The sequence below is a fragment of the Aptenodytes patagonicus genome, chromosome 6 (genome assembly GCF_965638725.1).
Source record: "Aptenodytes patagonicus chromosome 6, bAptPat1.pri.cur, whole genome shotgun sequence".
NCBI lineage: Eukaryota > Metazoa > Chordata > Aves > Sphenisciformes > Spheniscidae > Aptenodytes > Aptenodytes patagonicus.
Window position 1 is genome coordinate 40,888,694 of NC_134954.1, and position 14,767 is coordinate 40,903,460.

The 14,767-nt window shown below is 41.4% G+C and overlaps 1 protein-coding gene across 1 annotated transcript in view; it reads right to left on the bottom strand.

Moving 5' to 3' along the window:
• The window catches only part of STAT4 (signal transducer and activator of transcription 4), a 43,217-nt gene extending 29,488 nt beyond the window's left edge, over nucleotides 1-13,729 (bottom strand). Inside the window, exons 1-3 of the mRNA XM_076342241.1 lie at nucleotides 13,635-13,729; nucleotides 10,359-10,487; nucleotides 8,673-8,817 (exon numbers count right to left, since the gene is read on the bottom strand). Of these exons, the coding sequence (XP_076198356.1) occupies nucleotides 8,673-8,817; nucleotides 10,359-10,487; nucleotides 13,635-13,699 (339 nt within the window). The 5' untranslated portion in view covers nucleotides 13,700-13,729. The remainder of the gene's footprint in view (nucleotides 1-8,672; nucleotides 8,818-10,358; nucleotides 10,488-13,634) is intronic.
• Between the last annotated feature and the right edge of the window lie 1,038 nt (nucleotides 13,730-14,767).

Sequence of the window (14,767 nt, forward strand, 5' to 3'; positions counted from 1 at the left end):
ACTCCTAACCACAGTAATATTGGCCAGCTTTCTTTTCATGTGTCAAAGGTCTCTATATACTGCGCACATCTATAAATGGATACTGTATATGCACTACTTGAGTATCCCGAGTCTGTTTTCAGTGATTAAAGTAGAGGATTAGGTATTAATGACTGTTGGTCTTTACTTGTAAAGTAGAACAATGTGCTGTGAAACCTTTAGAAAGTCAGTCAGGGGTTCACCTGGTTATCTGCTGGTTTTCAAGGTGACCTAAAAAGGACTTGAGTAGGTTTTAGTGCGTTCTAATTCTGAAAAAGCGCTTCAGAATTTCATTGTTTTTTCCCTGCTTTTCTCTTTCTTTCTTTCTTTCTTTTTTTTTTTTAAACTGTCAAAAACATTTCTTGGTTCTCCTAGAAAAACCCTGCTTGAGCCTTTTAATTGTATACAATAAGAGCTTTACTGGATGCATGGAACCGCTAACTAGTATGACTGTTGATGTATTTGTTGAAGTTGAATGAATATTTAAAGAAGCTGATGGAAGAGAGGTGGGACACGGAGAGATAGGAAACAGGATTACAAAGTCAAGCAAAAATACATTTCCCTCCCTGCTGTTCACTTGTGATATGCTTATTTTACTAAGTCTGACACTCAGCATCTTTCTTGATAAGCAGATATCTCACCTTTCATGTAATTAAAAAACAGGGAGAAAAAACCTTTTGTCTACCATTTTATTTTTGAAAGGAAAAAACCTTTGGTATAGTTGTGTATCTCAAAGAAATGTGTGGGTGGGAAGGCATAACCATACACACTTATTTCCCGTTTTCACCTTCAAATATGACAAACAACATTTTGCCTTGATTTGTTTTCTACCTTTGTTTATGCATCCAGGCAGAAAGTCTAATGAAGACAGTACTAGAATACAAAGAAAGAGTCGGTCCTTGTGGTACCCTGACATAGGTAAAGTACTCGGGAGTTTTTTGAAAGCCTATATTTAAACAGGTGGTATTCTTACTAAAAAATCTTTTTCTAATAGAAAGATGGCTCTGTTTTATCTAGGACTTTAAGAGGAAGTACCTGTGACACTATCTGTTTAGAGTGCTCTTGTTAGACTTTTATTTTTAGATTTCCCCTTCCCCCTCTCAAAATACATGAGAGAACTTAAAGGCAACCTCATTGGTTTAGACGACTCCTGTGATGTGTGGGAAGTCCTAATATATAAGTCTGCGACGTTGTAGTTCTGCTTTTCTCGTATTGTATAATGCATAACTTCCAAAAGACTGTACATTTTTTTTAGGACATGCGCAACCAAACTGCAATAGGCAAAGCTATAAAAGCACAGTGAATAAGCTGTGAAGACAGAGATCTTTTTTTCCATCCCCCAGTTCGACCCAAAGTTCCACTGCTGAGTCCCTCCCAATAGACACTAAAACTAGTCAAGGAACGGTCTATAGAAACAGCAGATTTCTAAGCAGGTAGGGTGAGATACCACCACAGAAAATATATGGCTGTAGATCTCATCATCAGGCAGTAGAGCTGTGCTGCTACGGGAGATGAGTAATGTAGCGATGCTTCTTATTTAAATGAGATTTATTTCAGAATAAATCAAAGTACAGTGTTCCCTATGAAAAAGAGTAAAACAGCGGAGGAGAGACAGGACTGATTTTTTTTTTCTCTCCACCTTCTGGACACAAAGACCTGAGTGTTATTAACTAATCTCTCAGGCAGATGTTTGACTGCAACTGGGCCCTTAATAGTCCAGAATGAACAAAGCCCACAAGAGGTTGTTTAGTTTGTTTGCTTGGTTTTTTTACTTCTTTTTGTAAGCTAACTCTTTTATTCCTTCTACAAAACAAAACTGAAATGTTTATAAATTGTTAGTTACATTCTTCAAATAGTAACTAGGAACTCAAAAATATTTTACTTCTAATAAGTAACCTTTTTTTGGTCTTGTGTCAAGCATTTTTAAAAATCTTTATTAGCTGATGTGCAGTCACCAGCCAGTGATCACTTACAGCAGACAGCTAGCTGCTTTAGCATACAGACTGCTATGCGGGGTTCCCCATTTGTAAGCTGATTTTTTTTGTAAACAGCTTTAATGGTTGAACTGGAAAACTCACTGGGGGCAAGATGCTAATATGAAAAACCAATCTGAATTGTATTACACAGCAGGACACATTGGTTTGAAACACATTTCCTGCTATAATTTGTTGCTTTGTTGATCTGGCAGGTTACGTAAGTGCAAAATACAGGTAAATAACATTTCAAAATGGATATTCTGTGGTGTATTAGAAACTTTCTCTATTTTGTTCCATTCTCACCCTGTTGTAAGTTTTAACAGGAAACTGCAACTTTAAACATCAATGGCTGTTTCCATTCTTCGCAACTGTTTCTCAGCACAGTACTTATTAGAAATATTTTTAAAGTACCAACTGGAATGTTCTATTTCAGATCTAATGCTATTTTCTCCATTTTCTTTGATGCACTGAAATAAACAATCTTAGGATCCGTCATGCATGTACCTTTCTGGTGCAGTGACTTGCGTAAGAAGTCACCTTGAACTAAAATAAAAACCTTTATATGTTCACTTTAATTCTATCTGGAGAAGCACAAAGATGTTCAGTTCTCATTACAGATGGAAACAGGCTGTGCAGTATAACTGAAAACCTGAAACAGAATCAGGAATGCACTACTGTGTTACTGTTGTAAGTAGCATCGTGTAAAGTAAGATGTTATTTGTTTGCCCTACTTAGAAACAGGGTGAATTTTATATGGAACAAAGTGCCATAATGTTAATATATGTCAATTAGGCTGACAGAAGATACTTTCAGATGCTATTCCAGATCTTTCCATAAAAAAGTAGGGCTGTGTAGGAGGAAGAAATGTAACTAAAGTATTATTTCCCAACTTCATAGTATAACCATAGAGCTTCCAAAAGCTCGTTTTGATATAATTGGTTGTTGTGAATTAGCAAATCTGGTGATTCTGCCTGACCTCTCCCTTTTGTAAGCACTCCCCAAGATGTTCAAGGTGTGCACAAAGACCTGCTCTTTCAGGCAGAATCCCCAGTGCCTGCCCTCCCCTCATCTTAGGCTCTAGCAGGGCTGGTGAGTGGGTAAAGTTCACCGATACCTGAGAATCTGCCCTGAGTATTAAATGAATATTATGAATATACATAATTGACAGCAAAATGTTCCCCAGAGCACACAGTATATTCAATAACTCAGGCTTCAATGGTGAATGAGCAGAGTAGCCCTTCTTCCTATTCCTGAAATCTGTTATTTCACTTTTGTAAAGGAAGATTTCTGTAATCACATTTTCCCCTGAATACCGTAAACAATGATGTGACACAGATGCATGTTGCCATTAATGAGAAGGGATTGCTTTCAGAAGTTATCTTGAGACTAGAACATAAATGAGAGCTTCAATTATGAGTAGGACGATTCTGGGAATTTCTGCTTTTTCCTGATGTAGATGTCCTGCACCCATCGCGGTGCGCAGCACAGCCAGCGGCTCTCCAGTTCCTGGGAGCTCACCTAGGCCCACGCACGAGCCAGGCTGCATCCCACGGAGCTACACCTCATCTAGCAGGTACCTGCCGAGTGCTCCAAATTTCCAGCTTGGAGTTGTGGGGGAAGAACATCCCCGAGATGAACATCACTGCATTAGTCGGAGACCCACAGGCAATTGCCTGCCAGTACCATTCCTAAATGGAGCGGTGGGACGCTGGGGTACGGTGGCCATCTCTGATTCCCAGGCTACTCTGAGCCTCCCCTGCCTTGGCTCCCCTGGTGCACTGCAGCCCGGCTGCTCTCCCCTAACCAAAGATTTTGGTATGTGAGTCAGGAACATGGACAGTGCCTGTCTTACACGAGTGTCTCTGTATTTCACTGGTCGTCTCTGTGTACTAAATCTACTCATGTATTGCAGAGGAGCTTACATCAGGGACAGGTATGCTGTCATTTAAAAGCATTCCTTCTGAAAACAAAGATGTAGTTGTTCATGGGCTAAGGTCGTGTAGACTGTTGCATCTGCAGTTTGGTTCCTAGAAGTTCTAGGCAGCTCTTCTGAGCTTAACATCTGCCCTTTACGTTTTGTTGTCGTGGCAACAGCACAAACCATCTCCTTGTGACCAATCTGCTTTGCTTTTCTCCATCTAGGTCTTAAGCAGGAGAAAGAAACATGGACTATTCCCCCCTCTTTCCCTCACCGCTGCTGGGGGGGGAGCAGGAGTTCTGTAGGAAGATGGACAGAGAATTTAACCTTAGCAAGTGACTGTGCTGTACTGTCTCCCACCAAAGAGCACAGCAACAAAAGGCTGCTCTTCTATAAAAATGAATTCAGTTTACTGACTGGAGAAGTAATAATAATGTAAGAAGTAAATACAAAGGATTTTAACCTAAAATGCTGACCCTGATTTTAATATAATATATGCATTTATACCAGATTAATGTCAAGAAGCGATGTTTCAATGAAACCAAGAAGTAGAGAAGCAAATTACTGAGAGCTAGCAGTAACCTCAGCTGCTTAACTAAGTTTCTCAGCAGTTTTTCAAGTGCTTATAACTTTGTCAAATTACATATTTCCTGGTCAATGTTTCTTTTTGCCTCAGGATAATTTTGGAAATGTCAGCAGTCTGAGCAGAAATGCCATGTTCCATAGTTATTTCTTTAATGGTAAGAGAATAGGGATGGTCCCTGTGGCCTGAAAGCAAGGGTGCCAGGCAGACCTGTCTTCCTGCTAAGAATTCTACTCTTTGCCCTTCACGATGCCTAAGATTGCCCAAAGCTTTGTATTGCAAGTATGAGGCAGGCAAGTTCTCACTTCTTCCACTATTTCCAGTGTTATTTTCATGGAGCGACTAAGATGTCTACGTAAAGATGTTTCAGGTGAAGCTCAGAACAGAACATTTCCTCCATTTTATAACAAAAATGAATCCCAGGGAGATCTTTCAGATGGGGTGTGCTTGGCTGTGGTGCTGGTAACTTGTAGGCATAATTCTCTCTAGATTCAGTAACAGCACCAGGAATCTTGATCCTAACAAGTCCTTTGCTGTCTAGCAAACAGCTGCACAAGCCATTTGTAAAGTGTGCATTGCTTCCTCTTCTAAGGCTGCTCTTCATTAATGATCTAGATGTATTTCTAATTAAACATTAGTCCCTCACTTTGCCTTTTGTCAAGAACTACAGATTGCTTTTGAATGGCTTTTGTGTGTTCTCTAACTCTATTTTATTATTGCCATTGTCGTAGTATTTAGGAACCTGTACCATAGCTCAACATACTACTCTGCATACTTAGTGATAAATGCTGGTTTTCAGCATAATCTAGTTTGACAAGTATTACTTAATATTGTAACACCATGTGGCTCAAAATAATGAACAAACATTGCACTCAGATCACGTATTGAGGTTGAACAGCTTTGTGTGTGTGTGTGCACGTTGTACATGGGTCTGTACGTGTGTGTGTGGTATAGAGGGGAAGGAAGAGGAGTGAACTGTGAAATTTCAAAGAAGTGCTTGCGCTAGAGGGCAAAGCAGAGATAAAGGTGGGCTCATGGTAACTAACCTTCAGAGAAAATCAAACCAACACTGTTCGCAGAGTCACCAGAAATGAAAAGATGTTTCTAAATGCAGCTTCCTCTCCTATTTAGTCTTTCACCAGTCTTTACTCCACCGAAGTCAGTGAAAAAATCTCACTGGTTTTACAGTGTACCCTTCCAGTTTCCCTTTCTCTATGTGGTATGTTGGGACAAAAGGGACCATGGCACTGTACTGTGTACATCAGTCACACTTTTCTGGTGTTGTCTCATGAAACTGTCACAAACTAGCTCAAATTGCAAGAGTTAGGTATCTGCAAGCGCATCCAGCTGTGGGTGGGGACCCAAATGCCCAGTTCCAAACTTCTCATATATTCAGCAATAAAATACAATCAGTGATGCATTAAAAAAGTTAGACCCATAATTACATAATTTGCATACTCAAATTTAAGGACATTACAGCAGATACTGTCCATACTATGTGTCATGTACAGTTCATAGTCCATTAATAATACTTGACAGTTAATAACAAGAATAGACGGTCAGCTGATTACAACTACCATAACATTTTTTTCCTGATGTACTTACCTAACCAATAAAGACATAATTTTAGCAGCTGAAGCTCAGGAGACTGCCTGTGCAGCTCTATAGAACATGCAGCCCATACTTTGGCTGAAAATGCATTTATCACCTATGTTCTAAAAATTAGAAGTTATAACATAATATTTTACGCAAAAATCCAAAATACCTGTGTCACAGATTTCTTAAGACAGTTTATTTGCCTTATCCAAAATAATAATAATAATAATAATAATAATAATAATAATAATAATAATACCACCACCCATTGCAAGAATCTGGTCCTACTCCAGCCTGTAGAAATTATTTTGAAAATCAGAATAGACTGTGGGTGATAGTGCTAAAGGTCATAAGAAATCAGGAAAAGCTCTAATAGTGAAAGTGCCGTTCAGTATCTGGTAGTTCGCATGTGTATTTTGAAACTGAAGGAGTAGCTTTTTATCTAAATACAGGTTATCTGCTGTCTTGATATAATGGAGAAAGGCCAACATTTTTAGTGATGGAGAGAGCTCTTGTATTTTTTTGCTCAGCTGGAAACATTTTACTGCAAAGCTCAAGACTGAGATCCTTTTTAATAAGTGGTATAATTCCAGCATCACACATGTCCTCGCAGGAAGTTCATAATGCTTTAGGCTGCAAACCTACAGACCTTTGCAACCCAAGGGAGCAGAGGAGCCTTGCTGCTTGAGAAAGTTTGCTGAGTCAGGGCCTTACAGTGCTACAGGGTGATAGAGAAAACAAGTTGGTGCACGTCACAACTTCTGCGGCATTTCTTTTCAGAGCCAGCAATCAAGTGAAATGATGGGTTAGGCCACTCCACATGGACCTTTACTGTTGCTTTATCTAGAGAAGGAAAAGACCAGCTCTGGTGCTGGCTCTGCTGCTGCTGTAAGTAGTATATGGTGACTGTAACCTAGCTGTACCCTTGTAATGGGGACGCCTGAGCGTTTTGGCTTGTTCTCGAATCGTGACCCAGATCCTTGCCACCTGAGAAACCACTTAACCACCTTCTCCTGCTTTTCTGGAATAAGCCTCCATTGCTTTGTGCTCTTCGGGAAGCACATCATAGTATAATTTCCAAACGTGCCAGGACTTAAAGGAAATGGTTTCCATTCTGGCCATTTTGACGCTGGCTATTACGTAAACTCATCTGTGTGTGCCCAAGGCCTGATTACTTGTCTCGGTAAGCCAAATTTCACAGAGCGTGCAGAGCTGCCACTTCAAGTTTTAGTAAAAATTTTAGAATAAAATAAATGGCGTGAAGAGAAAAAGGAACAGTGAGAGACTTTAATTTTGTAGAGCCTGTATGTAAATATATACCAGTCCTTCTGCATGTGCACATTATGATGGTATAATCATAAATGCACAATCTTTTAAGCCAGGAATACACCAATGCAACTGCTCGTTTCAGTGCCCTGAAATGCTCTTTCCGTGTGTATGCTACCGTGGGACAATACCTTTACTAAGGTGATTCAGCTCTGTCTCAGCCCTACTGTGGTAAAGTGTGCCAAGACCTGACAGAAATAACAGGATTAACCTTTCTGCAGTTAACTCCAAAAGCAGTTAAGTAAATTTGGTGTTCGAGCAGTACTGAAATTATGGATAGTGCCGCTACATGAACCAGAAAAGGAACAAAAAGCAACTTTAGTTTTAAGTTACGTGAGACTGCTTGCATAACACAGGAAGAAAAAGTGGTGGCGATGGAAATATTGTCACATTTTTAAGAGGCCACCATTAGGGAAAAAGAATAGAAAGACATACAGCCATAAAGAGAACAAAATAATTGGCAAGGTCATGGTAAGATTTTCCAGACCAGTATATATCTCTCTCTCAACTAAAGAAAATGTTTTGCAAGCAATATAATTGTTATTTAAGTACTTATGAAAACACTATCAAAGAAGAGAAAAACCCCCAAACTTCAATTAAACTCAGATACATATCTGGTTTATGCAGAAGACAGATAGATGTCAGGAAGTAGGTGACTAATGAAGTGGAACTCTGAGAATCCTTGCCTTAGATAAACAATTATTAGAGAAACACTCAGCCAATCAAAATAAATATCATTTTGCAGAAGCCTAATGGAAAATCCTTTAAGCCATTTATAACAAATAATCCCAGCTAAGCATAAAATAGCAAACGTGCTAATGATTTACAGGGGTTCCTTTTTCAGGGTGCTGCTTTAAGCCCCAAATATGCATTTTTAGTCCATAGTTAAATATCTGTATGTGTCTGAAAGGTGGTAATTACATTTGTAATAAACATGAACATCCATAAGCACTATACAGTCTTATTTTTAAGAGCTTAGTGAAACACAGATACACACAGGGCTAAGAAGACACAGCACTTGTATCTGAACAGCGTGCATTAAAATGTGAATTATTGTTCCACAAAGTAACAGACAGTGCAATTATTATTTTGAATTATCTCGTTGAAGGCTTGGTCTTCCCATAGCCGCTTGGAGTCTATAGCGATCAGGACAGCTCTGAGCTGCGCACAGGAACAAACTGCCTTCAGCAGAGGTTGGGCACTACCTTTAGAAACCAGTAAAGAGCACAATTTGTCACCAGAAGTAACAGCCTACCTGCAGCAGCTTCCTGATTCTTTTCAGGTTGTGTATCAAGAGAAGATTCTTTTCCTGTGAAACCCGGTCCAGCTGTTCGTCCACTTGTATTAGCAAATTCTGTAAAAGGATCGTTGCCATTGCTTCATTGTTGGATGCAGCCTCCCTAAAGAATCAATGAATGAGAACCACACGTTTAAAATGTCGTAAGAAGTGTCAATCTATCTGTACAGAAAATCACAATCCATTCAGAAATTTAGGCAGCAAAAAAAGGCTTTAAATAGATGGTGACTTGCATATAGTTAGAGGTTTGTGAATAACTGATTTTATAATCCTTTCATTTATATTCACGCAGATATACGGCTATAAAGACAGGGCGAGGATGTTCTTAGCACAGGGTATGGAGTCAGCCAGAGGGGAGACAACCAGGGTTTTCTAGTCTCTGGTCCAGTGAATGTTTAAATATTTTTAGCCCACTTCCCAGAGGGAACGAGGCTTATGCATACTGTCCCTCTCACTCTGTCAGTCACACAGATATAATTTCCGAATGTGCTGCCCAGTTTCAGACAAAGTTGACAGTGGGCTCAAAGTCCAGAAGATAGTATGTTCTTACAAATTTCACAGAAAACTGGCAGGTTGGTAGAAGAGAGGAATCCAAATTAGTGCCTCCACTGCGGAAAATGGCAGTAATAACTTGCTCCAGGAGGCAACAGCCAGATGGCCAGTCAGCAGATATGTATCTTCACACCAGGCACCAGATGAGCCTTCGCCCGGCCAAACTATTTGGGGATACAGGAAGACTCTGAAGCTACTGGTGAAGGGTATGTAGGGGACAAAGGACACAAACATGCACAAAAACGGGCTTTACTGGTTCTGCTGGTTATGGAACAGCTTGGTACATGAAGGGCAACAACATTAGCGAGCAAAATAGATGAAGATAGACTTAGGACTGCATGGTATCCTTGTCCTTGGGATATTCTCTCTCCTTGCCCCCCAAATGGCAGATGCCTGTTTGAGCTATGCCTGCTAAATCTGGCGAAAAGGAGATTTTAATGTTTCCCATGTTTCTACAGCCCCATAAACACTGAGCTATAAACTGTAAGGAAAGATTATACTCCTTAGCAGATCCCCCCTCCCCCCCCCCCCAATAGCCCTCCAATAGTTTTGTGGATTTAGCTTGAAAAACTGAGATGTCTCTTTCTGGTGTGACTAATATAAACTTTTTTTTTGGCATTTAGTTCTGAATTTTCTTAAGATAACTATCCAGTGAATTTGATCCAAATTTGTCCATAAATTCACCTTGTAGAGGACAGTTCCTGCAAATTTGTTCCCCGAAATTATATATCCAGCTTTAAGTGCAGTTTTGGGCAAGTGAATAATTTTATGCTGCAAGAGGTAAAAGTGTAACATTTCCATTGAAAACTAACTTGCATTATTTTTTCCTGTGAAAAACCTGTAATACCATTAATTTGCTAAACCATTTTAATTGGATTTTGTGTAGGAATAAGTTCAAATAAAACCTCATCTCCAGACATTCCTTAAATTTAAACTTTGACTGTTCAACGGGCTAAATCCATAACTAGTGGAATACTATTCTTGGAGTGCAGATGCCCGCACAGTTCACAAATGAGCACCCTAAAATCTGCCAGATAACGACAGAATTGTTCATGACTGAAATCATACGAGAGGGAATAAATTTAATCCTACCAATCTTGGCTTTCTATCCATTGTGCTAGTAGGTGCCGGATTTCCATGGGGAAGTTATCATCATAGAACTGGTCTACCTGCTCCAAAAACTTTATTTCCAGTTGTTGAACTTGACTCCATTGGGACATACTGCAAAAAAGAAGGTTAAACATGTTTGCCATTGAAAGGTGAATATGAATTAATAATCCAAAGTGCATAAATCACTTATTTTCATTGTAGTTCTTATGATACACTTTAACGTTCCTGTTTATTCTGGCTTTCAAAACAGACGGTACTTGAATAAAGTTAGTCAGTTGAAGGGAAGAGGGAGAAAAGCGAGCAAGACCATGAAAAGAAGTTCTAGCTCTTACACTTGAATGGGCACCTCTGCCCATTTCCTTCCTTAATGCAAATGTTTTGGGGTACTGTATGATGCTTATAAAGCAGGGAGATTTACACAGCATCTCTCATCAAGAGAAGTAGCTTAGGATTGTACTCTTCAAATCCAGGTAAAACTATTCTTATGAAAGAGTAGTAGAAAGCAACAAATTTGCTCTCTTAGTGAATTCATACCACTTAAATTTTTCCTAAAGCCATAATGGTTCTATGTTGTTGTGCTGTTCCTAGAGCCCCACATCTTCTGTTTGGAGAGTACTGCGTTTTTCAACCTGAATTGTTTATCTAGTACATCTTTTCCATTTTTAATTGCCATAGAATTCTGAGATTTGATGTTACAGAAAGCAAAAAAAAATTGGGAAGCATAAAGTCATATGAAAACTATAAGACAAGCAAGAGTAGCATCACCCAATGACAGGCTCTGAAATTCTTACTGAAAAAAACATCCCAAGTTTTGGCTGTTTACTGAGATACTGGAGTTTGAGGCATGGTTGTTCCAGATTTTAGGTGGGCTGAATTAATACCTGCTCCTCTCCGTGGACTAAAGAGATTGTTTTGGGTGAGCAGGCTCTCCACATAGACACCTGAGCCTGAGTGACTCTCTCTCCACTTAGGAGTACGTTACCTTTCCGATACCTGCACTCTAGGGTTGCACTACATCATCATTAATCCCACTGGTGAAAACACCATTTTCATTGTGATTTTTTCAGTGCAGGAAAGACTAAAGAAAAAACATTGCCTCAGGGCAGGCTACGCCAGGCCGTAATTCTAGATGTAGCATGCAGACAGAAAGTCAGTGGTAGGGCTGAGAACAGGCCGTCGTGGATGAGCAGCGAAGAGGGATACCCTAGGGCCCGTGCCCTGGGATCTCGGTCCTCAAGTGGGCTCTTGCCCACACCCTGATCCCATACTAGAGGTCGTCTTCCCTTTCGTTAGGATGTTTGTTCGTGTTAACAAACTACACAAAATCCAGTTATGGACTAAAGACTGCACTGTGGTAGGTCAACACATTACATCTGTTTGAACATTTTTGATAGAAATTTTCCCTGAAAAAAAGATGAGATTTCACCAAAATGGACATTTTTATAGACAGTTGACCTTTTTATAAACAGCTTTTCTATTTCCAATTCTGAATCATAGTTTCAGAATGTCAACGTTTTGAAGTAGAGAATACATCATATTTTTAATGCTGTGGTCTTTCATTTTGCGTTCCTAAGTCGGGAAAAAAAAAAAAAAAAAAAGATGAGGTATCTCAAGGTGTAACAGAGTCCTGAGTACTTACTCATGCAAAAGTAAAAGTGACAGGTTTTAGTTTCTCCTTAACAAAGGCTAGATGGGATGATTCTGTGTGTGGTATGAAGGACCCTGTGTAACGTCAGTGGAAATGAGCTCAGTGACATTTCCCTCCTCTTTAGTACTTCCATTCAGCAGAGGAAAAAAATTGCCAAAAGTTTACTTTGTTTCTTTAAGTTGCCGAGGAGTAATGTATGGCACCTTTCACTGTCTCTGTTGCTATTGTGAGTTACAAAGAATCACGGACCTTGTTTCTTGATACACATACAAGGAACCAAATAATGATATATTAATAACTCACATTCAGAAAAAAAAAAAATTAAGATTTGTAAGCCTGTTTGCTTTCAGTGGGACTTTTTATTGCAATTTCTGGTGAATTCTGGTGATTATGATATCCTAAAAAGATTAGTAAGAAAACATACTATCTAAAGAAAAAAAAAAAAAAGCAAGCAAGGTTTTGTCCAGGCTGCAACCCCCTTAGGCCTTCTACGTAACGTGCAGGGATGCTCACGTGCATAAACGCCTGCAAGGCACACGGGTACGGTTTGTAAACGGGATTTTAGTAAGGCGCTCGGTGCGATACAGCCTGGCACCCGTTTTCCCTTGGCGCAAAAGGAGCGGCACAAGAAGTTAAAAAGCTCGGATAGCTGTGCTTTATTCTGGCTCGCCCCTGAAGGCAGCTGGCAGAAACGGGCGACACGTAACAGCCAGCAGTAAGATGTAATCAATCGCGACAGCGCAGCTGCTCCGCGTCCCTCTCTTTATGTGGCCGAGTGCTCGCTTAAACGCTGTTGGTTTTGCCTGCGGGCCCCTACCTCGCGGTACCACCTGTACCACACGCTGCGCGAACTCCCTCCCGTCCCTGCGGCGGGGCACCGCTCCGCCTTTCCCAACGCCCGTCCTCCGCAAGAGCCGCCGGACGGCCCGGGCGCCCCCGCTCCAGCCCGCCGGCGGGGCTGCGGGTGCGGCCCCGGCCCGGCCCCCCCCCTTCCCCCGGGGCGCCCCACTTGCCTGCGCCAGCGGGTCCCGGCCGAGCCCTGCTGCCGGCGGCGGCGGCTCCCTCCTGCCCGCGCCCCCCCCGCCGCCGCGCGCTTTATGCCGCGCCCGCCCCCGGCCCCGCCGGCGGCGGCCTTCCTGTGCGTCAGCCGGGCCCCGGGCCTCCGCGCCCGGAGGCGGCGTGGAAGGTGGCGACGAGGTGTGCTGTGGCTTCCCGCAGCATTCCTCGTTGCAGGCAGCACCTGGGATGCGGGAGCTGCTCGCCAGGATAAAAGGTTTGGTCCCTGTCCTGAGGAGGTAGCGATCCAACGTCGTGTCTGCAAATAACATTCTTCTTACAGCAGGGGTTGTGGCAACAGGGACATGCGCCGAGTAGTTTTTCTCCAAAGAAGGATGTTGTTGGAATGAGGATTTCTATAATAGCAGGTGCAACGCTGCTAAAACCAAAGCGAGTGGAAAATGCTAAATTATGCCCGTTTCAAACCCATCTTGCCTCAGCGCGGAGCTTGAGTGGTAGGATTGCGGCTCTGGTGTGATGCAAAGCAGCTGCAATCCGCCCTAAAGAGGATCCTTTTGAGTGACTATTGTTTTGTTTGTCATATTTTGTCTTACCAGAAACCCCAGTCACGAGCAAGGCTTTTCTGCGCCAGGCTGTGCAAACCTGGAGTAAGAGGCATGCTCACAGAACCTGCCAGGGAGCTGACCGAGTGGTATCACACTCTCTGTGCACTGGGAGGAGCATGAAACCTTGTTCAAGTGAAAAAGCCAGGTGCTGGAGATGCAGTTAAGAGGAAGGTGCGTGTCCCTATTGATGTGTAATTATATTTTCCAGATAGAGCAGAGGGACAATTGGAAGTGAGGTGAGAAGCTTTGATACGTAGGCAACTTCTAGAAGATCGTATATAGGTGTCAGCAGCTGACCCATGTCTGAATATCGGCTGGGTAGACATCATATTCACTGCACGAGTGCTTGAAATGAGATTTGGCATTATCTTTAACAGCATTTAGCAATTTTTCAGGTGCATTTGTATACAGAAAGCCAGGATCATAACAGAAGTCTGCAAAATCCTGGTTTATAGAATTGTGTGGTCCCGTGCATCTTTCAGTAGACTATTTATTTCTGTTATTCTTTCACGTTGTATCATTGAATATTTGTTTTTTACCTTTTTCAAGTGAGATGAGGATATAATGTACTAGAGGATTTTCTTCAGCCTTTTTTTTTTTTTTTGCTAAATGACCAGAGTGCAAAATCATGTTAGCTTTACCACCCAGAAATGAAAGCTAGGCATATAAGGCTGGAGGAATGCTTCTGTTGCTGTTCATGACCAGACACACATCTAGTCCCAAATTGCGTTTTGACTTCTGTAAGCGGCTGTTCTTGGTTCTGATTTAACTCAGCTGCCACTGGCTCAAAAGAGCTCCTCTAGAGCTGACACTAGAGCAGAACGACAATATTTTCACTGCCTTTTGTTGGGAATGGGGGACCAGACTGAATGTCAGACTTGCTCTTTGTCTGAAGAGGTCAGTCCCAAAATACAGCCAGAGTTTGGCAAGTCTCTGCTCAGACCTGCCATCTGTCCTTTAGATTTCAGCAAGCATAGGAAGCTATACAGCTGCACTTTACTTACGTTTCTGTTTTTGCTGATGGATATCCTGGCATTTAATTCAGAATACATACACTCACACACGTGTTATAATCTTTCCATCGGACTGCATACTGTCATTTTGTATACGTGATAAATAAT